The sequence below is a fragment of the Nicotiana sylvestris genome, chromosome 9, assembly GCF_000393655.2.
Source record: "Nicotiana sylvestris chromosome 9, ASM39365v2, whole genome shotgun sequence".
Lineage (NCBI taxonomy): Eukaryota > Viridiplantae > Streptophyta > Magnoliopsida > Solanales > Solanaceae > Nicotiana > Nicotiana sylvestris.
Window position 1 is genome coordinate 72,855,312 of NC_091065.1, and position 24,409 is coordinate 72,879,720.

The 24,409-nt window shown below is 38.3% G+C and overlaps 2 protein-coding genes across 2 annotated transcripts; both read left to right on the forward strand.

Annotated features, from left to right (window-relative positions):
* The first annotated feature begins 13,865 nt into the window (after positions 1-13,865).
* Positions 13,866-14,370, forward strand: LOC104214149 (glutaredoxin-C11-like). Its single transcript, XM_070157388.1, has 2 exons — positions 13,866-14,176; positions 14,280-14,370. Exons 1-2 carry the CDS (start codon positions 13,866-13,868, stop codon positions 14,368-14,370), a joined length of 402 nt encoding a protein of 133 aa, XP_070013489.1.
* A 4,074-nt stretch (positions 14,371-18,444) lies between these two features.
* LOC104214148 (glutaredoxin-C11-like) lies at positions 18,445-18,753 on the forward strand. The gene has a single exon (XM_009763781.2). The coding sequence runs from the start codon at positions 18,445-18,447 to the stop codon at positions 18,751-18,753; it is 309 nt and encodes a 102-aa protein (XP_009762083.1).
* Positions 18,754-24,409: the final 5,656 nt, after the last annotated feature.

Consider the following 24,409-nt stretch of genomic DNA (forward strand, 5'->3'; position numbering starts at 1 on the left):
GGTCTGCGTACATATTACCCTCCCCAGACCCCACTGGTAGGATTATACTGGGATGTTGTTGTTGTTTTGAACATTGAAGATCTTATTGCGGGAATTGAAAACATGCGAGAGAGAAAATAACAATCTTTTAGTAAATCAAAACAGTGCTTGTTTTAGCCTTGCTACCCCGAGGCTCGTCGGGCTCTGGTTGTCCTGATGGTCCAGTTATTAAGGCGAGACCCTCTACTTACGGCTTGTATGGAAGGGCCTTCCTCCCCCTCCACCTCGAGAATGACACAGCAGTCCATATGACTGTCTTCTAAGAACAAATTCTTCACCGCTGCCAATGTTTCCTCTTCTTCTGGCCCATAAATAATATTGGCCGGTTGGAAAGTCTGCTCCAAATGTGGTATAGGTTGCTCTAGGGATAGTAAGGACCACACCATGGTGGCGCCTAGCTGTTGAATTTCTCCCAGGTGTACTCATATCCCAGACCGAAAGTGGTGCCATGTTTCTTGAGTTTTATAGGCTTAGCGATTCCTTGGATATTCTTACCAAGCTCTTTGCCAGGTTTGTACCCACACCAATGCAGTATACTCTCGATCTTGTTGTCCCACCATTTGTGTTTGTCAACAACATTCACTCGTTCAATGTGATGGTAAGTCTCTCCACCTAGATTATTTCTCCCTTCGATTGACGGAATGGTCTGGCGATTGTATATGGGTTTGCTACCGACACCGTGAATGATCACTTCCTGGTGGTTCCATTCAAACTTTACTACATGATGCAGTGTTGATGCTACAGCCCCAGAGGCATGTATCTATGGCCGTCCCAACAGTAGATTGTAAGATGCCGACACGTCTATCACTTGGAAATCGACATCGAACCAAGTTGGCCCCATTTGCAAACACAGACTAATTTCCACAATAGTGGACCTTTGGGAACCGTTGAAGGCTTTCACGTTGATGGCTCCATAATTTATCTCGTGCAGTCCCTTACCCAACTTCTTGAGCGTTACCAGCGGAAAAATGTTGAGGCTGTAACCCCCATCAATCAGGATCCTGATGATAAAGTAATCCTCGCATTGCACAGTGATGTGCAGTGCTTTGTTGTGCCCCAACCCTTCAGGCGGTAGCTCATCCTCATAAAAAGTAATTTTGTGACTCTCCAATACCTATCCGACCATGTTAGCCATTTCTCCACCAGTAATGTTGCTTGGCACGTATGCTTCACTTAGCACCCTCAACAAAGCATTCTTGTGTGCCTCAAAATTTTGTAGCAAAGCAAGTATGGAGATTTGCGACGATGTTTTGTTCAACTGGTCGATGACCGAGTATTCTTTAGCCTGTATCTTTCTCCAAAGATCGTCTAGACCTGTCTCAATGATGGGCGACCAATTGGAGGCGTGCTTGCTTGACTCAGCTAGGTGTTCTGGGGTATAGACCCTACCAGTCCTCGTCATACCCTGTGCGACAATAGTTTCCTCGAACCTAACCTTGCCCTTCCTCCTTGCCTCAGTTGTATAGTCCCATGGTATAGCCTTGGTATGGAATGGTGTTATGGCCAACATCGCCACTGGGATCGGCGTGGACATCTTCACTCTGAATGGAGCATGTGCTTTGGGAGGTAAAACTGCAATTTCAAATGGTAGAGGTGCATTTGCTTGAGTCACAAATTCGACCTCAATTGGTGTTGGTGTCTTTGCAGTTGCTTCAAACTCAAGTGGCACAGACATGTTTACCTCAGCGTCCCCATATGGCTGAATCTGGACTATGATTGGGTTAAGAGTAACTATTGGTTTCTTTGGATCATCACCTTCCGTGATCAACCTAATCGACCCCTCGAGATCCTAATCATCCTCTATTTTGATCATGCGAACGCCTCCACCCTTATGGTCTGGCAGAGGGTTATTGCGGACATTTGGAGCAGGTTCCTTTACCACAATAATTTTGTTGTCAATCAGAGCCTGGATCTTGTCTTTCAGAGAACAACATTCGTCGATGGTGTGTCCCTTCATGCCGAAATGGTATGCACATGATTTGTTTAGGATTGACCCATTGAGAAGGGTTCTCAGGGGTTATGTCAGGTATGGGGGTGACATAACCAGCGGCTTTGAGTCTCTCGTATAACTGGTCAATGGGTTCGGCAATGGCTATATACTGTTTATGAGGTTTGCGGTCAAAATTTGGTCGAGGTCTAGGGAAGTTTTGGCGTGTAGGGGGTGATTGATAGTGGGATGGTTGAGCATTGTAGGCTTGGTAAACAGGTGTGGGTTGGGAGTATCTGGGTGAAGTAGGCTGATATGTGGGAGCTGGAGGTAATTGATAAGTGGGTGGTGGAGTTTGGTAAGAGGGTTAGGGTGTTTGGTAATTTGGTATAGGCTGATATGTGAGTGGAGGCATCAGATAGGTTTGGTATTTGATGGGAGATTTGGTTCTCTGTGCAACCATTACGGCCCCTACATCTTTTTTCTTAGACGCACCACCAGACTGTAAGGCCTTGTTTGTAGCTTGCAAGGCCTCAAAGTTCGTGACCATACCGTTTTTGATGCCCTCTTCGATCCTCTCACCTAGATTGATGATGTCAGAAAATTTATGGTTTTCGATCAACATTAGCCGCTCGTAATACTGCGGGTCCTGAGCCTGGACGAAGAATTTGTTCATCTGTTCTTCCTAGGTCTGACTTTAGCAGCTTTGGATCTCCAGCGAGTAGCATACTCGTGGAATGTTTCTGTGGGCTTCTTCTTTAGGTTCTGAATGTAGAACACATCTGGCGCATTTTCTGTGTTGAACCTGAACCTATCCATGAAATCGGACACCATACTCACCCAGTTTGACCATTTCTTCGGGTCTTGGCTAATGTACCAAGATAGAGCATCTCCTTTCAGACTCCTCATGAAAAGCTTCATGCAGATCCTTTCGTCTTTCCCTACTCCAACTAGCTTGTCACAGTATGTTCTCAAATGGACCCTCGGATCACCTGTACCATCAAACATCTCAAACTTCGGAGGTTTGTATCCTTTCGGAAGCTCAACATCTAGTTGTATGCAAAGATCTTTATAGTTTAAACCCTCAATTCCCTTGCTTCCTTTGACGCCTTGAATTCGGCTAGTTAGTTTCTTAAGTTCTTCAGCCAGGTTCCTGATGAGCGAGTCTTTATCATCAGACTCGGGTGTGCTTGAGATGGGTTGGGTGGAGTGTGGCCTGGTCTCCACATAGATGGGGGTGTTGAGATGGCTGTGAAAGTGGTCATTTGTGGAGTTCAAGGGTTCTGGGATGAGCAGCGGAGTATTGTTGGAAGTATGGAAGGTATTGCAGTGGTGGTGAGGAGCGGGATGGTTTTGTGGCTTTGGGATATTTTGTGGAGGTGTGGGGTTCTGAGCATTTGGGACGTTGACATTGGGAGTGGTGAGGGAAAATGACAGATTCGCCAGATTCCGAACTTGATCAAGTTCTTTTTGGAATTTCAGCAATTTTTGTTCAAGCTGAGATGCACTTTCCTTAGGAGCCAGAGTACCATGACCATGAGCGACCTCTACCCGTTTAGTTGAGTTTTCCTTTCTGGAGTTGTTCACATCTTCCATCTTTCCTTTGTTCTTGTTTTTGACAGGACTAAGAGGAGGAGTGTGTGGAGGCCCCCTAGATCTCGTGGAATAAGATGATGTTGCTAGAGTGCACGAACTAACCTTTGGGGAAGGGGAATAAATAAACAAAAAGTAAAAACAAAAAGGTAACAAGTTAGTGAGGATTATAAGAAAATATTGCGATATTTAAACACATAGTGCAAGAATGTAAATCGTGTCCTATTTGGGAACCTCTTTGTGCCCGAGGTAGGCCTAGCGACAAGTTAATTTGGAGAACTTAGAATGCTAAATGCCTCATTTTATTGATAAAAAGTAGACGAATCCCAAATCGACACTAAATGAAATAGAATATCACTAGTGGCCGTTGGCCTTATTTCATTCATAAAACGAAAAAGTAAATTCCTATCTACTTGATCCCAGAAGGACCTTCCCCAGACTCGGCATCTTTGGCTCTGTCGAACAACTTTCCCAACTCGCGAAGTCCCAACAATAGGTAGGGTCTTGCTAGATGTCCACCCTCATTTCCCTCAGCATTCTGGCAATCCTCAATTCTTTTGAGAAATTTCCTTTCCAGCTCTACTATGCTCCGCTCCAAGTACCCCAGTCGCTTGTTGGCACTGACAGCCATGTCTTTCCACTCCTCGATCAGCTTTTGGTTGGCTTCTTGTATCTCACGGTGCTCGCTTTTACATTCCCAGATCCTCTTGCATAGTTTATTGTATTTGACCTGCGCTTCGGCCCTTTCATCTATGATCCTGTGGCCCCTAGCAAGTCCTGGCTGGCCTAGACCATCGTGATTAGATTCTAACCAGCCTGAATAGTAGGGAGCGCAACCAACGTGGTATCTGTCTGGCTCGATAGTATCTCTTCCCATGATGATCTTGCAATGCCACATATGCTGAGATTGACACTTATAAGGACTGTCATCAACTTGGAAGTCAGCCCAGAAGTGACTCATCTTGTCGACCCTTGGTATAACCTGCTTCCTACCAGCCTGTCTCATAACTCGGAGAGGGACATAAGGGTAGGTTCCTCTCAGACCGATTAATATCAGAAAAGGCGCATCCCTGGATCAGGCGATGAACTCCTCAGTAGGGAACCATTCAAACATCCATTGTACCCGGTCCTCGGTAAGGTTATCAAATAACTCTACCCATCCTCTAGCATCTTCTGGCTGGGCGAACATGTTGGGCATATAGTTCATTCACTTCGGATGATGGAAAGCAATATGATCGTCCCAGTCTCTTCGCTGAATTTCTTGTTGGTATTCACCCCTTTGGAGATGCTCCATGAGCCAGAGCTGAAGTAGCAAATTGCAGCCCTTGAAGTGTTTGGCTCCTCGTTGACACTTCTCCAAGGCTGGGTATATCTCCACAATAATCATGGGCACAATGTTGAAAGGTTTCCCACCAATGCCCTCCATCATAGTTTCAGCTACCATAGCCAGCCTGGTATGGATCCTTGCTTTCTTCATTGGAAATACTATCAACCCCAGGAAATAAAACATAAATACAAAGACCCTTCAGTGAATATGCCCTAATGATGTGATGGCAAATTCGTTAGGATAGGTACGGTAGGACTTGCTGTGACCGTACCTCTCATACAAATAGTCGAAGGGGATATAAGATTCCTTCAGACATGTTAGTTCTGGATTCTTTTCAGACCCATCATTTTGAGAAAACCCCTGCCCTTGCGGTTCTCAGGAATTAACAATCCTAGTGTTTCCCATAGTATACCGGCTAATCCTCTTATTTCTTCTAGCAATGCGTCATTTCAATGTCCCCGAAGCGAAACACGGACCTCTCACAATCCTAGTATAAAGTGGCAGCTTCTATGATCTTGTTGTCGGGTTGGATTTTCAGGAGAGAAGGTAGGTTGCCCAGATATTTACGGACAAGGGTTTGATCACTAGAGTGAAGATCCTCCCACCAACTTAGCAATTTTGGGTGGATGTTGGTGACCATGCCGAATCTGGGGACTTCATGCCTCATATTTCTACAAGACAAAAGGGTTAGGCCCTTACCCCCACCAGACTTGACTATTTAATATCAACAATTAGCATAAACGCATCTAGTTCTCCAAATAAATGCACAGAACGTGATGATGTCCGTTTGGGTTTTAGGGAAACCCAATGTACTTTGGACAAAGCTATCTTAAAGAGTCATTATGCGGATAACATAACTGGCTCGGCTAGGTTTGACCATGATGCATGCACAGTTAAACAGAGTAAGGTTTTTATGGGGTTTTAGACTGGTACCCTTGAGCGGACAACTCAAGGGGGAAAGGCACGGAACCGTCGACTACACCGTTGATCGACTGGTTTTACCGCAAATACACCTTTTTCGGATTTAGGGGTGACAATATCGGAAGAGCGCAACCACTCATTATAAGCGTTGCCATGGTATTTTGTTTGGCACGAGTGGAATATGATGTTGAGCATATTTATGCAACAATTAAAGCAGGCTGTCACGTTTTTTCACAAAGCAGTAAAGGAAAGTAATAAAGAAACAAAAAGACAAGTCAGTTTTGAAATCGAAAAGAAAATTGAATGCTTGAAAGAAATAAACAGATAATTGCGCAAAAAGAAGCATAAATTCACAATAATAGTCTGAAATGGTAAAAGCATAAAAATCCCCAGCAGAGTCGCGGAATCGGGTTCATGACATTTAGAGGGACAACTCATTCCTTTTGGGAATTGGGTTTGCGTTTGAAGAGTCGCCACCTAATGATTAGGGTGCATTAGGACACCAAAAGAGTTTGATTTTGAATAACCAGAGCTTAGGGTAAGGGCTTGAAATTATTCTAGGGGGAAGGTGTTAGGAACACCTCAGAATCCACTAGTGTGATTCCTGGCCAAACAATTATTATGAATTTGGAATGCAATTAACATGTAGACAAATATGGCTCAAATAAGAGGGGTTTTCATATAATGGTTTGCAAATAAACAAAGTTTGGAAGAGCAAAGAAAGCTGATTTTTTTAAAAGAAGGAGTTGAAATGATAAAAGAAATAAAGAAATAAGGGAAAGGGGTCCTAAGTTTATTAACAATATGGATCACCCCACACAATGCCCGATAATCACTCCTCAATGAGGGGCTACACGTGACATTATCGCGTGGTCATAATATCCATATCTACTATTCCCATCCCGTTAAGGTATTTAAAGCACGGATTGGTCTCGTTTACTTATTCATGATATTACCCGTCCCAATCCTATCAGTCCCGGAGGCATTTAGGGCTACTAATCCTAAAAAGGGAGGTATATTAGGCTTATTTGTATTTTCAAAGGAAAAAACTCTAAGGCGACATACAAAACACGTATTGCAAATTGGGGAAAGTATATAACAAGCAGAGGCTCAGATATACCTCCTTAAACAAAGAAACACGTAATTAGCATGACTTACACATATTGTTTAGGTCTGATTTAAAAGGTACTAAAGACGAGTGAGAGGAAATTGTTGAGACAGTTTCAGCTTATCACATAACTCAGATAAGAAGTCTGAATCAGGCCTGCCTGCTGGTTGTAATTATTAACAGAAGCAGATTCAGTTTATATTTATTACCCTAGGGCTTGCCTAAGTGTTGGACAATGATCCTATAAGCATGGTATCTACTGGATTCAGAAAGCAATGAAACAGTAAGGCTCGAAATGAACTGTTTGAATGCATACTCGTTAAACTTGCTAAGTGAGGGACTCAGATTATTGAAAGAGAGAGGCATAATTTAAACGAATTGATTACAAGTTCTGCAAACGATAGCAGCCATTACTACTGGTTTTATATCTAACACTGAGTGAGGCGAATCAGATTTTTTATTAGAAACTTCTATAGGCATGCTTTCTAGGCATTACTAATTTTAAGACCTTGTAGACGTAACGTCAAAATGTAGAAGCCTTATAGACATGATTTCTAAGTGAAGTTTGAATATGCAAAATCCTATAGACATGATTTCTAAGTGAAGTTAAATATGTAAAAATATAGTAGTCCTATAGTCATGATTTCTACCCTTTGCATACATAGTTACCCGCCCCTTTTCACTAACCAGCCCCAAATATTTATTACAAATTATTACAAACCAAAATAAATAAAATTACATCAGGAAAAGTAAAAAAAAGTACAACTAGAGGAATCCTGATTTTGACTTCCTCTCTGAGTTACATGATAGACCCAACTCAAAGACCATTGATCCAAAGCCTTTCTCCAATCTGAGTGTGTCAAAGTTCCCTAAGAGCCTCAATGGGACTCCGGGCAACGCTAACACCCAAATTGCATTATCAGAATGGAGATAAGTGCTGTGTGGAAGGGCCAACCCTCAAATGTCCAAGTTCAGAGGGAGCTCAAGGGGTCCCAAGGCAAGGCTCACAAGAGGGGGCAAAACTTAAAGTCTAAGAGAGAGTGCAAGTGAGGAACAGAGTTCTAAAGGGGTGAAGGAGAGGGAAACAACTACAAACAAGTACACAAAAGGGGTTCAGGGGAATAGGGAAGTTGCAAAGAGTCCATGTGCTTAGATATTTAGCTAATTCTGGGCATGCACAACAATAGAGAGTGTTGTTATGCTTACAAATCAACAAGAATACACAACATATGATAGTGACATGGAGGTTATGATTCCAGGGGAATCAAGTTTGAGTCATAGACAATAATACTTAATACTGTCATGCCTCAAACAAACCATTAGCATCAAACACATTAGGGTAGGGGGTTTGGGATTCATAATAGGAAGGAAATTACAACATGCTAAAGTAAATTCCGAAGTAAACATAAGCAATAGGCAGACATGCAAGTGAAGGTATTAAATAAACACATTGTTGTGGTTGTTGAAAACCTTAATCAGGACATACCAGCTTCAAAGGAGCAATATACAACTGTAGCAGTACTTGAAAGAAAACAGGCCACAGTACAAGTAACAAGAGAGAGAGTGCTTTTTGAATGTGAGTGTGAGTTCAGAAAACTAAGAGTGTTCGTGTGTTTGTGTCAATGAAAGAGCATGGTATTTATAGTTTGAAAACAGGTAGAGAATAAGGTAAGAAAATAACCATGTACCAATTAAAATCAATCGGTAGAAGAACTTCCTTTAATTAAGGATTTCAAACTTAAACGGTAATGAACAGAAATCATTTAAGGAAAGAGATCAAATAAGCATCTTGTGCAAAATAGGCAATTAGGGGTAAATACACATGAGTTTAATTAAGGGAAGGATCTTTGAAATACACGGTTAAACAAATAAGGTAAGAATCAATCAGTATATAGTAAATCAAGGAGTCAGAGATTTAAAATTACTGGTTCATGAATAAACCAAGTCAGAAAGGCTAAGAAAAGTTTTCAAATCAAACCAAGAAACAGGGAAATTAGTAAAACAAGGAAAGAATCAATCAGACTTACAAAAGGAGGTCTGAAATCAGTCAAAAATTGAAAGTCATTTTACAGGAGAAGCTCAGCATATATAAAGAGCACACAAGTATTAGGCATGTGAGGTTGAATTTAGGACAAAGAAAAGTGTCATGCAATTGCAAAATCAGTAAGTACTGGACTATAGGAACATGGTAGTCACATAGGTCAGTTTCAGTAACTCAGCAATGGAGAAGGGAGAGAGTGTCAAATAGCATGCAAATGGTCCAGTAGAAAGACCTTAGAAGAGTTTAGCAGGGATTCAAAATCATATAAAGAAACAAAAGATTTTGAAATTCAGTCATGCAACAGATGAAACAACTTCAGAAACTCAAATAGGTCAAAAGAAATTAGGGTTTTGAAACCAAACAAGTTCGGAGATGAGGAACAAACAAATCACATAGCAAATAATATCAGAACTCGAATGAACCCCAAATCTTAGGGTTTTTGCCATTAATCGAGTGTAGAGGTGAAAGACAAGAGAATCATGCAAAAATATCAACAAAGAAAATAAAATCAGAAACCCTAAGAAAGAACTTAAGACTTTAACATAAAGAAACACAGTAGAAGAATCAACATAAGAAACATAGTAGACGAACAACATGAGAAACATAGTAGAACATGCTAAAGATCAGAAAGACTTCTAAATATCTTGCCAAAACCCTAAATCGGAAAAGATAAAGGTTTTGAAAGCAGAGTTTTGAAAGAAACTTTGAGAAAGCGTTTGAAAGTTTAGGGAAAACACGGATCTAGAACAAATCTAAGGAAATCAGAAGAACCTCAAAAGTTAGGGTTTCAGAAGAACCCAGATGGTGAGAAAGGCTTGGAAAGTCACTGATCTAAGCAGGAGAAGTCGAGATCAGGCTCGAATAGCCATGACTGGCCAGAGCAAGGTCGGAGACGGCCATAGAACTCGAATCGAACAAAGTCCGGGCCAAGCTTCTTCAGGTTCAGGCCTTGAAACTGTAGTAACCAGGCGTGTAGGAGTTATAGGAGGCCGGTATAGGACTTCAGTGGCCTTGGAAGCCATGGATTCCGGTGATTTTAGGGTGGAAGCGAAGGGAGGTAGCTAGGGTTTGAGGGGAGCTTGAGAGATAACTGGGAGAAAAGGGCGGGGGGATTCAAGGGTGGCTACAAAACAGAAATGATTAGATTTAGGGGTTAGGTCGGGTTAAAAAGGAAGGGGTTAAGGGTGGCCGTTAATCATTTTGATCAACGACCTGAATTGAAGGGGAATCCGGGCGGGTTATTTTAAAAGGGTCGTGGGTCGGGTAGATTCAGGATTTGGTCTGGGTAATTGGATTTGAACTTGGGTTTAATTGGGGTGTCAAATCTGGCTAAAATTGAAATGCAAATGGGCTAACACTTAAATATCCATTTTTCCCTTATTTATTTTATAACAAATAGTAAAATAATTTTTGGAAATAAATTAAAGATACTAAAATAATTAATAATACATAATTATCAAATTAAAAATACTGGAGTTGATTTTATAAATATAATTACAATTAAATCTTGAAAGAGGCCAATATTGCAATTATATGCAATTTAGCTTTAAAAATATTAAATAAATTTGTAAAAAATATGTAAAAATTATCCTAGATATTTTTAATATAAATATCAGAATCCAATAAATTAACCACCCAAAATGATAATTTTGGGGATAATTACTGGGTTTTTCCTGATAAAATAGGGCAATAAATTGATTTAAAAATCTTTAACAATTAAGAGAAAAATAATAAAACCTTGGGACATACTTATATATGCACATACATGCTATTTTGAGAGTATTTTGCATATTAAAAATATACAGAAAAAAATTGGGTATCAACATTAGTCCCCGAGGCGACCAGTAATTCTTTCTCGACCTCGGGGATCAAGGAAGACGTAATGTCGGCCACGAAGTCTGCCAAAATTTGAGATTTTATAGCAGTTCGGGGTTTGTACTCAATATCGTACCCGCTAACCTCTACGACCCATTTGGCCAATTAGCCCGAGAGCTCCGGTTTATGCATAACATTACTTAACGGGTACGAGGTCACGACACATATGGGGTGACACTGAAAATATAGTTTTAATTTCCTAGATGCGCTTAGTAAGGCGAGTGCTAAATTTTCTAAGTGAGGATAGCTTATTTTGGCATCGCCTAGGGTTCTACTAACATAATAGATAGGAAAATGCGTACCTTCCTCTTCCTGGACCACGACACCACTTACTGCTACCTCGGAGACTGCCAAATAGAGGTATAACTACTCGTTCTCCTTAGGGGTGTGAAGCAAATGAGGGCTTGATAGGTATCATTTGAGTTCTTCTAAATCCTGCTGACATTTCGGGGTCTAAGAGAAGTCGTTCTTCTTCTTCAGTAATGAAAAAAATCGGTGACTTTTGTCAGATGACCTCGAAATAAACCGGCCCAATGCGGCTATCTGCCCGGTCAATCTTTGTATTACCTTGACGTTGTCAACTACGGTGATATCTTCTATGACTTTTATCTTGTCCGGGTTGATCTCTATTACCCGGTTGGATACCATAAAATCGAGGAACTTGCCCGAGCCGAACCCAAAGGCAGACTTCTCCGAATTCAGCTTCATGTTGTATTTCCTTAGTTTTTCGAAGGTTTCCTACAAATGCTTCAAATGGTCCTCTTCTCGCAAGTACTTAATTAACATACCTTCAATATAAACCTCTATTGATTTGCCTATTTGTTCTTCGATCATCCAGTTAACTAGGCGTTGATACGTGGCACCATCATTTTTTAACCCAAACGGTATCACGTTGTAACAATAAGTTTCGAACTTTGTTATAAAAAAAGTCTTTTGTCGGTCACCCGGGTCCATCCGTATTTAGTTGTACGCAGAATAGGCATTGAGAGAACTCAACATCTCGTGTCCGACAGTTGCATTGATCTTTCGGTCGATGTTAGGCAAAGAAAATGAATCCTTTAGACATTCCTTGTTTAGGTCCTTATAATCTACACACATTCTAAGTTTGTTTCCTTTTTAGGCACAACCACTACGTTAGCTATCCAATCCGGGTACTTAACTTCCCGAATGGAACCTATATTTAAAAGTTTAGATACCCCATCTTTGATGAATGTGTGTTTGATCTCGGAATGCATTCTCCTCTTCTGTTTGACTGGGTGGAATTTTGGATCCAAACTTAATTTGTGAGTTGTCACCTCGGGTGGGATCCCTGTCAAGTCTAAGTGGGACAAGATAAAACAATTGGCATTAGCTTTAAGGAAATTAATAAGTTTTTTCCTGAGCTCGGGAATTAACCATGTGCCCAGGTATACCTTTCTATCCAGTAGGTACTTGATCAGTATGACCCGCTCCAATTCCTCGATTGTCGATTTGGTGGTGTCGGTTTGCTCGGGTGCTATAAAGGATCTCGTGACACCGCAATCATCCTCCTCGTTTTCCATGTGTTCCCCCTATTTCCCCATCCTAGTCAGGGTCGGGGTCGCTAATTGATATTTGGTTTATTCCTCTTCTGCCAGACACCTACCTTTTGATATTGTGACACGGGCATCAGGATCACTTCCTCGATAGCGAACATCTCCTTTGTGACCGGTTGACCTCCGTAGACCGTTGTGATCCCCCCCGGGGTGGAAAACTTCAATGCTTGATGTAGGGTCGAAGGCACCGCTCTCATGCTGTGGACCCATGGCCTCCCTAACAAGGCATTGTATCTCATATCCCTCTGAATCACATAAAATTTCATTTCTTGGGTGGTCCTAACAGTGTTACTGGTAGATTTATTTCACCTGTTGTCGTCTCGCACACCATGTTGAACCCGTTCAATACTCGTACTGCTAGTACGATTTAGTCCAATAATCTTAATTGTTCTACGACCCTTCATCGGATGATGTTGGCCGAGCTACCTGGATCAATCAACACATGCTTAACTTGAGATTTATTAATAAGTACGTTATTACCAGTGCATCATTGTGTTGAATGATGTCCTCGGTGTCCTCGTCACTAAACAAGATGGACCCCTCCGGGATGTAGTCCCGAGTGCATTTTTCCCTTGTGATAGAAACTTTAGTGCCCTTTATCATTGGCCCTTGTGAGACATCTACTCCCCCATTTATCATGTTGATAACGTGCTGAGGCTCCTCTAGAAATGGGTTCGGTTGCAACTCAACAAACAAGCAGCTGAAGAACACTTTAAACAATAACTAAAGAATGAAAGTTAAATTTTTTGCTTTGATATGCGTGCCAGTTGTGGTGTTCAAAATAAAAGGTTCCTCCCTTTATATAGTAGAGGAGTTTCAATTCTAGTACAAGTCTAAATAAGGTAAAATATCTTTTTCTTCCAGTAAACATTGATACGCAGTTGATATCGGGCGAGATTTGAGTCGCAATATCCGGTTGAGGTCGGATATTCTGGCCCCTTGCTTATCTTGTCTAACCGTCTCTTCCCTTAGTCTCGGTTCTTCACTCTGCTCGGGCCCAATGCTCGGCCGTATTCGGTCCCGGGTGCATCATTCGTCCTCCCTGGGCTATGACTCGTGGAATCCCTCGGCTTTACTTAAGGCCATGTCAGATCGTGCTTTTCTCTCGTTTCTTTATCGAAAAATCGGGGTAACTTTATCCCCGATTTTACCCGTACAAAATTTTGTTAAGTTCCCCATACTAAAATATTTGATTCCTTTATCAGAAGAAAATATCTTTAAGGAATTTTCTTCTTCTTTTTTTTAGCTTCAGTAATAATCTTGTTATTTTTCCCTTTTCTGGATAAATAATGTAATCCATATCTATCAAGAATCCCTATAAATAACTCAAGATATGAAACCTCAAACATCACTAAAGCTTAAAACACTAGCATCATATAGACTTGCAATACTCCTTTCTGCTCTACACGAGAATTTTTTTTCCTATTCTCGTTGAGCTCATCTTAAGACTTACGATACTAATGGAAAAGATTAGAGTGTTGGCATCAAAGAGGGCAGCAGTAATATTCACAAAGAGCTCATGTTGCATGTGTCATAGCATAAAAGCACTATTCTATGAAATTGGAGCAAGCTCAGCTGTTCATGAATTGGACAAAGATTCAAGAGGAATTGAAATGGCACTGGCTTTGAGAAGCTTAGGTTGTAATCCATGTGTTCCTGCTATTTTCATTGGTGGACAGTTTGTTGGTTCAGCAAAGGATGTTATTTCCCTTCATGTTGATGTTCTCTCAAGGAAATGCTCATCAATGCCAAAGCTATATGGCTTTAACTTGTATGAAAAAAAAAACATAGCTGTAGGCTCTTAATTAGCCTACCATTTTTTATTTTTTTTTTCCTTTTCTCTTTTTTTCTTTCTTGTCTTGTTTCCTCAAAAGGGGGTACTTGACTGGGGGCTGTAAAGAAATTAAAGCCATTCTTTTTGTGAAAATGGCTGAGAATGGAAACTTAAGCTTCTTGGAAGTTTAACATTTTCTATCTATGCTGTATTTATTCGGACAAGAATTGAACTTTACGATGGACTTTATTGTCCAATTTAAAAAACTAAGGTCAAATAAGATTTTAATATTCAATTAGATCGTACGTTTAACCATTTCAAATAGTGCTTAATTTTTAAGCTTCAAAATATGTTTAAAATACGGTTTAGTTCAATATCTACAAGCTAAAAGTAAACATTTATTGAACAGTTGAGCATTTAACTTTTCATGGTAGATGGATCTATCCCTCAAACACATTATAGTCCCCACAAGTCCAGCTCTCTATTTAATTGAAAATTTACGAAAGTAAACTTTTAGTATAAAAGAATTCAATACTTCGATTTTTTTAATTAATCACATCACCTAAGTTATAATGATCTGTTGTGGCGGGAGGTTTGGCATGAATCCATGCATACCCTCTATAATAATATATCCAACAAAATGTAAGGAGGACAACAACCTTAGCCTCCAATATGACACGAAGAATAAGAAATTTCATATATTTGCAGAATTTGGAATGAAAGAGGACTCCTTTCTCATGTTACAAGTTACGTTGTTCTAATGGCTAGGAATGTTCAGTACCAAACCTATCTATACAATTATATCTAATTGTGCTTTGAATGGTATATTATCAAGTTTATGGAGTCTTAAAGGATGAAAAATTGTCAACTTAGAATGAGAAGACATCAAATTGGAGCCAAAATATTGAAGATATGAAGTTGTAGCTCAGGACCTACGCGGGCAAACAAGCTGCACATGAAGAGGGCTGGACGCAACAACCTGGGTAACTTCTGTTTTTGCTTACGCGTGGTGCGTAGGTCCGCTAATGTCCTACAGAAGATACCTGAATCCAAGCTACGTATTTGAAGTTGTGGGTAGATACGCATCGCTTCTTGTGTAGCTACGCAATCATCCGAGGAGCATTTTTGTCATAACTTTTAGACGACTACAAATAGATTTTGAGCTACAATTCTTAGGTCATCTTTCATTCTCTTGTACTCCATAGCAGTTTTTGAGCTATTTTGGGAAAGATTGGGAGATCAACAACACTTTTGTTTGAATTTTCTTATAACTTTAATCTTTAATTATGCTTATGTTCTTATTTCATCTCTTGTTTTCTATTTCTAGCACGAGTAGCTAAGTTCTATAACTGGTTGTAACTCTTATGGCATTAATATGAGTGGGTGTTTAATCATCTTGCTTGTTATTACTTGGATTGTGATTATCTACTTGCTTACATGCTTTAATATTAATTTTGGTGGTTGAAAACACTAGATTGAATCCTTTATTATCTATTTCTTACTTGAAAAGGTGGAAATTAGATTGGGTAATTAACAAATAGCAAGGATTTAAGCTTATTAAGAAATTAATAAAGCTTGAATAATGAAAGCGAACTAGGAATAGGGAGGCTTTTACTTGGGTCATTATCAATTGAGATTTATTGAAGTTCTTTGGGTTTGGAAGAACTTCTTAAGGAAAAGCTTGCTAGAGTTGGAAAAATCTGGTTAGTAGCTATCAATTGGATCATAATCACTAATCCAAAGTATTTACGCAAGATTAAAGACACACATGAACTAATTATGCTATATTGAGGTTGCAACCTCAGTCCTTCTCTTTATTAGAAAACACATTATCTTATTTACACTCTATGTGTTCGATAGAATTCCTTAGTTAAACTTTGTAGTAATGGTAGACATAATTGAACAACCACTCTTTGTTTGAAGATTACATTTAAAATCATCGAGTTTGCACGTATTTGTACACTCTAACACACACCTGCTCCTTGTGGGATTCGATCCTTTGTTGGGTTTATTATTGTTAACGACCGTACTACGCTTTCTTAAGAGGTGTAGGATTGGGCGTCATCAATACTGATTACCACAAAAATAGTGAGTCTTATGTTACTCCTCATTAAGTGATTTAAAATTACTATCAAGGGTTGTGGTCAGATGAATATGATTTCTTCACCCTTAATCAGAGATCTCGCAGATTCGTGGCTCGGGAATGAAAAAAAATCCTTATATTGAGCACTTCTACCTTTAATTAATGGGTCTTATACCACGCGAATCCAAACTAGTCGGGCCCAATGTGAGTACCAATGAGAAATGATAAAAAGTGATTTATAATCATGAAATTCACATCTTAATCATTTACTATGAACATACATAAGTCATGGGGAACTTAACTAACTTTAGAAAAGGATTGAGAATTAAGCCAATATGCCTACAGGCTGCATGCAAATTGCAATGTTTCCTGCCATAAGCTTACGAAGAACTTTCCTCCGTTTGCAGCCCATATTCTTTTCTGGGTAAACAGCATCCCTTTTTACAGATAAAGGGGAAGCAAAGATGCATATATATATATATATATATATATATATATATATATATATATCACTAGGAGATACTTCTTGTTTCTTTCTTTTTTGGTTTTTTGATTTATCTACTAACACCGATCCCGTGTTTCCTTAAGAGCTAAGATAACTACTAATGAAACAAGTAGAAAACACGCACATATATAATGTTAGAAGAGTGCCTGCCATATGCGCAGTATAGTTAATTTTTACAACATAGGCACATTATAGTTTTCCGACTGATCGGATTCAATTGAACCTCTTTCATTGAATGTAGCTACGCCCTCTGATCATGCAATTCAATTAAAAATAAATTTTAGGCCTAACTAAATCTAAAAGTTAGTACGTGATGTGATAATTACCGAATTTCATATATAAAGAGACAACAACTTATTCTGATACAAACGGCTTGGTTCCGCTATGGAGAACCATTATTTCGGCGAAAAAGGAATCTTGGTTTGATGAATCTCGTAGATAAGCAAATTAAAGGTGAGAACAAATAGGATAAGTTCTTATCTTTCACACATCAGCTGTAGATCCTCCAATAATAACCACTACAAAACGAGCACACTTGTAACTGCCCAGAAAATCACCCCTTTACTCTGCAACATGAAAATCTCCTTTTGGATAAAGTGAGGAATCTACATTTCAAATTATTAGCTGCTTTGATTCCATAGAAATTGACTTTATCTACTAAACATATTTAGAGGAATGAGGAATATTATAACTTTTTACATCTTGAATCTAGTGGCTGAACTTGTGTGACGACATTGCTCCCTTGTTCACAAGAAAAAATTCTTCAGACCCAAGTTTTATTGATGATATTCTCCTACGTACGCATGCACAGGGGCGGATGTAGAGCATGTAATACGGGTTTTCGGGAACCCAGTAACTCTTGCGTAAACTCTGTATTTATATTAAAAAAATCACTAAATATTTGTAAATATCTAACTGTGAACCCAATTATTATTGCATATTAATTTGAAATTACGGTAGGAACCCATAAGCCTCTGAATCCGCCTCTGCGCATGCATTGTATAATTATATGTGTAAGGCATAGTTTTATTTTATTCGACATTCTTCTATATCTAATGATACAGTAGTATTCTTTTTAGACTCTTTACACATCATTATTCTTGAAATAGTTGAATACTCTATTATACTAGATTTAGTAGTTTATCACCGAAAGTTTTTCAATTAATTATAAGAATTTATCAGCTATAGAAGGAATAAAATCTTTACCTTTTAAATCCCTCGTACAGTAATTCTAAACAATGTTATTATAGCTGTACGGACATTGCAGGAGTCTCTGGTATTATCGTTATGGGCGGCTCTGTTCATCAACTTGTTCATAGCATATAACTATATAAGTGGTCAAAATCAAGAACATTATCAAAATGCTCACACTTTTTTTAATATTTTATTTTGTTAAGTTCTCCATACTTAAATATTTGATTCCTTTATAAGAAGAAATATCTTTAAGGAATTTTCTCCTTTCATTTTTAGCTTCATAATCTTTTTCCCCGCCTTTTCTGGATAAACAATGTAATCCCTATCTATCAAGAATCCCTATAAATAACCTAAGATATGAAACCTCAAACATCACTAAAGCTTACAACACTAGCATCATTTAGACTTGCAATACTCCCTTATGTTCTACACGAGATTTTTTCTGTTCTCGTTGAACTCATCTTAAGATTTACGATACTAATAATGGATAAGATTAGAGAGTTGGCATCAAAGAGGGCAGCAGTAATATTCACAAAGAGCTCGTGTTGCATGTGTCATAGCATAAAAGCACTATTCTATGAAATTGGAGCAAGCCCAGCTGTTCATGAATTGGACAAAGATTCAAGAGGAATAGAAATGGCAGTGGCTTTGAGAAGCTTAGGTTGTAATCCATGTGTTCCAGCTATTTTCATTGGTGGACAGTTTGTTGGTTCAGCTAAGGATGTTATTTCCCTTCATGTTGATGGTTCTCTTAAAGAAATGCTCATCAATGCCAAAGCTATATGGCTTTAACTTATTGTATGGAAAAAAAAACATAGCTGTAGGCTCTTAATTAGCCTACCAACTGTGTTTTTTCTCTCTTTTTCTTTCTTGTCATGTTTCCTCAAAATGGGGTACTAATTGGCTGGGGGCTGTAAAGAAATTAAAGCCATACTTTTTGTGAAATGGCTGATAATGGAAACTTTAAGTTTCTCAAAAGTTTAACATTTTCTGTCTACGGTGTTTCTACACGGACAAGAATTGAATTTTACGACGTACTTTGTTGTCCTATATAAAAAATTAAGGTCAAATAAGATTTTTAATATTCAATTAGATCGTACGTTCACCCATAATTTGAAGTAGTGCTTAAATTTTAAGCTTCAACATATTTTGTATAAAGTACGTACGGTTATTGACAAACTAAAAATAAACATTTATTGAACAGTTGAACAATTATTCTTTCGTGAAAAGATGCATTTATTCCTCAAGCACATTGTAGTCTCCACAAGTCCTATTCTCCATTTAATTGAAAAATAAAGAAATCTGACTTTAAGTTAAAAGAATTCAATTACTTAGATTTTCTTTTATTAAATCCATTACTATGCTGACTTGTGGTGGAGGGGGTTACGCATCAACCCTTACCTGTCTATAATACCACCCGAAAAAATACACAAAAAATGACATAGACCTTAGCCTCCAATATGATATGAAGAATGAGAGAATTTATTCATGTATTGTGAGCACGTGATTTTTGCCATACATGAAATACTCCTACAAAATTTAAGAAAATAAATTTTTTTATTAATTATTTGCCATTTTTATTAATTGTTTACATTTTTCTTGCTTGTTTAATTTTTATTTAAATCATAAAAAATACAAAAAATATCATGATAGGATTTGTTTTTACACTTTTAGAATTAATCAGTAATTATTTGTTTTATAAAATTTGAAAATCACAAAAAATAGCTCATTTTACATTTTTTGTCTTTTATTTTTAGTTTATTGATTTTTTACTTTTAATATAGATTTAAGTAATGTTTATAATTTTTATAATTAGTTAATTACTTCAATTTCACATTTTTAGATGATTTAGGATTTTTAATTAAAAAGGAGGAAAAGAAAAGGGAATTATAATTAAGAAGAATTGGAAGAAGAGTTCATTTGGTGAAATTGGGCCATCCCCAAATTCGGCCCAAATATTTTCCCTTAAACCAACCCCAAACATTAACACCTTCAGCCCAAAGAACCCTTTCCCCACCGGTTCGACCCAGTCTAAGAAATCGGATTGACCCATTAATCAACCCGCCCTGTTCTTCTTAATATAAAACCCTCCTTATAATATTTCCCCAAACTCCCTAACCCTAAGAGAAATCAGAGAAGCGGTGCTACTGTGCTTCTTCTTCACTGAGCTTGGCTTCAACTCGCCTGAGTTTCGAGCGAGCTCATTCAAGTCGGTCCCCCTCTCCACGTCACCTCTATTTCCCAACAGATTTGTCAGAGAGGAGTACGATTATTCCCTCAAAACCGCGGATTTTTGTACAAAAAGAACGATTTGTTGGATGAATGGGAGCCTGTGAATCAATCCACGCCTACAAAAATTGTTCAAGAATTTGAAGGATTTTTCAAATTTGGGCAGATTTTTGGACATTTCTGAAAGCTATATATATGAGGTAAGTTCTATGTGCTAGAAGAAGAAGAAGAAGAAGAAGAAGAAGAAGAAGAAGAAGAAATCAGAAAAAATCGGATAAAACTTCAGAAAACTTAGTCGAAATTTCTAGGTTTTTTTTAGTTGTCACTTCTTCAAACTTTCTTCTTCCTTTTTTTTCCAGAAAACATACAAAAAAAAAAAAACAAAGAGCACAATGGTTTGAGTCCAATCTCTTCAGTCGAGTTTACGTCATTTCAAGAAAAATTTCAAACAAAAATCGTTCAAACAGAATCTATTCAGTGTTTATTTCTTTCTCTTGATTTTGGTTTTCAAAGGAAGATCGGTATGAAGTTCAAGTTGGTTTTGAGTTTGAGGTCCGAAATTCCAGTGTTGATGTGGTTTAAGCTTGTCGATCCCTGTCTCTGCTGCTGATTCGTTCACTATTGTTGCTGGACTTCATCCCCATCATTGATTAGTCATTTTGGTTATTTTCTTGCAAGCTAGGTATGTCTATACCTCTATGTTTTCCCTGTTTGTTCTATTCAAAAAAAATCTGTTTTCATGTCATAATTCTGTCCGAGTTGCGTAGGCTATTAGTGCAATTGTTGAGTTGTGTTTTGGATAAATAGAGTGTTTTCTAGCTTTGTTTCTTTTCTGCTACTTGGTTTTCATCTTGTCTAGATTTGAAAGTCGGCTTTCGCTTTTAGTCGTTGCTGGGTCCATTAAGCTGCAATTGTTCTGGTGTTGTTTGTGTTAGCTCGTCACTGCTAAGCTTCATTCCCTGGCCTTCTAACCTTATTTGGTATTTTAATTGCTGTTTTTTTTCCTGCCTTCATGTATGTACAAACTTACTTGTAGTACTCTATTGCACTTATAAATGGAAACTTGAATTGTTTTATGCTATGATAGTGTTAAATTCCATCATCAGATTCGACTGCAAATCTTGTTTGGTACAAGCTTTCTAGTTCTCTGATTGTTTATTTGAGTTAAATGATGTAATTGAAACTATCTCCTGATTTATGCAATTACCCAATGTCATTGTTTAAGCCCATTACTATGGATGTGTCACTAGTTTAGCTTACAGGTTCTTTCATGCTTAAATTATCTCATGATTAGTCCATTGTATCTGGAGTGATGATTTATTCTCCAAAAATTGGTGATTCATATTCAAAATGCTTATAGTGGTAAACTAATAAAATATATCGCTTTGATTATTTCAGTTCAAATTGAAATTATTCTGTAATTAAACTAAGAAATTGCACAACATTTAGACTAATCTCATTTGTGTTTGGATGTTTAGCTACTGCCAATGGTCAAATGATTTATGAGAGTAGTTTGGTAGCTATCTAATTGTAAGCCAAAAGTAAACCTTGTAATTTCAATTGTCAATTGTTAATTTGTTGCAATCACGTGACAATCATGAGCTATATTCATTTTTTCTTATTGCTTTAACCTTGTGTGAATTTGGTATTAGTAACTGGACCTCCAGAGTCTACGAATCTGGGCTCGATTGATATGAACCTTAATGGGCCACTGCTGGCCCAACTCCCTTTTCTAAAATGATTAAAGGGTAAACACACCAACCCCAAGCATGTATGCAATTAGCAAACCTTTTAAAAATAATTGGAGGTGTGCCATCTTTTGTTAAAATCACACATGGCCCTCACAAATTTAGATCAAGAACTATTTCTTCTTAAAATAATTTGGGGTGTGCCATATACAAATAAAATCCTTTAATTTTTGGCCCTCATATAAACAAATAAAAATATTAGTATAAAAATTGCCTTGAACTTTCGTAGTTTGCTTTAGGCCCGATTTAGATTAGTATTGCGACTATATATACGTTCGCGTAATATAATTGCAAATTAAATACTTAAAAGACTCGAGGGATGCGTTCACACAACTTCAACCAAACTTTCTTAATAAATCAACAAAAGCATTATTAATCATGGACACGTTCGCGTGACATGATTTTGACGCGTCAAAAGAAAAGAGTATACGTACGCGTAACTCAATTCTTTAATTTTTGAATAAATCAAGTTATTAAAAGTGGTTAAAAGGTAAATGCACATAGGTCCTAAAATAAGTAATTAGACAATTGAAGCCAAATAGTAATTTCTAAGCGACCGTGCTAGAACCACGAAACCCCGGAATGCCTAACACCTTCTCCCGGGTTAACATAATTCCTTACTTAGAATTTCTGGTTCGCAGACTTCAAAAGGAAAGTCGATTTTTCCTCGATCTGGGATTTAAAAATAAACCGGTGACTTGGGACACCAAATAAACTCTCCCAAGTGGCAACTCTTAATTGAATAAATAATCCCATTTCGAATAATGTCACTTAAAGTGGAAAAACTCCCTTATGTACCCCCTCGGGTGGGTAAAAAGGAGGTGTAACACATGTACAAAAAATATAAATCTGCAGAGTTTGGAATATATGAAAGAAGACTCGTCTCTCATTTTATAAGTTGTTTTTTTATTTAATCCCAACCTTTAGAGATTGGATGTGCTTTCATTCCATCGCAAAAGATAACAAAAGGAGAGGGCTAGGCCTGACCTCTGTTACGTCAAGTATTGAATAGGTTCAACCTTTCAAAAAATTGGACTAAGAAGTTAAACTTGATGCATCCTACGTGCTATGAGACTATTTATTTATTTCGGCTTGCATGTTGACCGGTTAATAAAGAGAAAAATCAAGAGTGAGGTAGGATAGAGAATTTACTCGATTTCTAAATTCCGGTATTTGAAAATATCTCGAACCTCTGCCAAATTTTTGAAAAAAGAAGGAAAAAAAGAGAAAATGTATTTCAAAAGAGTGAGTCAAATATCATGTTTTTATGTCAAAATTGACCGAACTACGCAGGTCTGATTCTCACAGGATATGGGATACGTAGGCAACTCACATAAGGTTCGGCCTCATTTTTATAAATAATAAAATAAAGGGTGTTTCAGGGCTTTGGTCAAAACAATAAGCCGACCTAGCTTTGGTTGTATTTTAAGTCGTTTCTTACCGGAGTAGCCTTAGATTACATTCCAATTGTCGAAAGGCTATTTTCGGGAGGAACATGCAAGTCTGTTTAAAATGTGTCTTTTCCAATTAAATACTTACCCCCATGCCTAAAAATTCGTTTGAAATTGTGAAGGGGCCACGTTGGTAAAAACGACCATTTTTGCTAACATAGCAATAAAAGGGGTCCTTGTCCGTTGATTTTCTTAAGAAAAACTTGTTTTGCAAAAAGAGTCCACAAGAGTCAACCCTAACCTTAACCCTCCGTAGGTACAAATGAATATTGTCTAGGACTCATCGCAATCTGTCATAGAACGGTCTCGGTTGCAGCTTCGCAGGTGGTGGGATGATTTAGATGAAGATGGCCGAGAATGGGTGAAAGAACAATTGGGTTCCCTAGTACACATCATGCACATCAAACCCCAGGAGGATTTAATTAAAGCTTTGGTAGCCTTCTGGGATCCCGTTCACAATGTGTTCCGTTTCTCGAATTTTGAGCTCACACCTACTCTGGAAGAAATAACCGGGTATATTGATTTCGGTCAAGACTTAAGAAAGAAGCAACTCATATTCCCCAGGGCTCCCTCGGTGCACAAATTCTTCGATCTTCTGAATATCAGCAAACAAATGAACAAGGCCCACGCGAGCAAAGGGTGTTGCTCTTTCTACTTCCTATATTTTAGGTTCGGGCACTCAGCCGGGTTTGAAACACATGAAAAGGGGTTGAGTAACAAACAAGGCAAGAACATATGGCAAATTCATCGTAGGTTTGCCTTCATCGTGGCATTTCTAGGGGTCATGGTCTTTCCGAATGCGGAGGGCACAATAGACATTCATATGGCCAGAATCGCACAGGTCCTTGTCGACAAAAAAGATCATACACTTGTCCCATTAGTGCTGGCGAACATTTACCGGGCTTTAACCCTATGCAAATCTGGGGCTCAATTTTTTGAAGGTTGCAATGTTCTTCTTCAAATATGGATGATCGAACACCTTTGCCGTCATCCTAAGTTCATGAGATATGCTTCGGACGA

Coding starts and splice junctions, on each gene's coding strand:
- LOC104214149 (XM_070157388.1), top strand. CDS start 13,866: ATGGAAAAGATTAGAGTGTTGGCATCAAAGAGGGCAGCAGTAATATTC. Junction 14,177..14,279: donor AAGCTATATGGCTTTAACTT/GTATGAAAAAAA, acceptor TTTCCTCAAAAG/GGGGTACTTGACTGGGGGCT.
- LOC104214148 (XM_009763781.2), top strand. CDS start 18,445: ATGGATAAGATTAGAGAGTTGGCATCAAAGAGGGCAGCAGTAATATTC.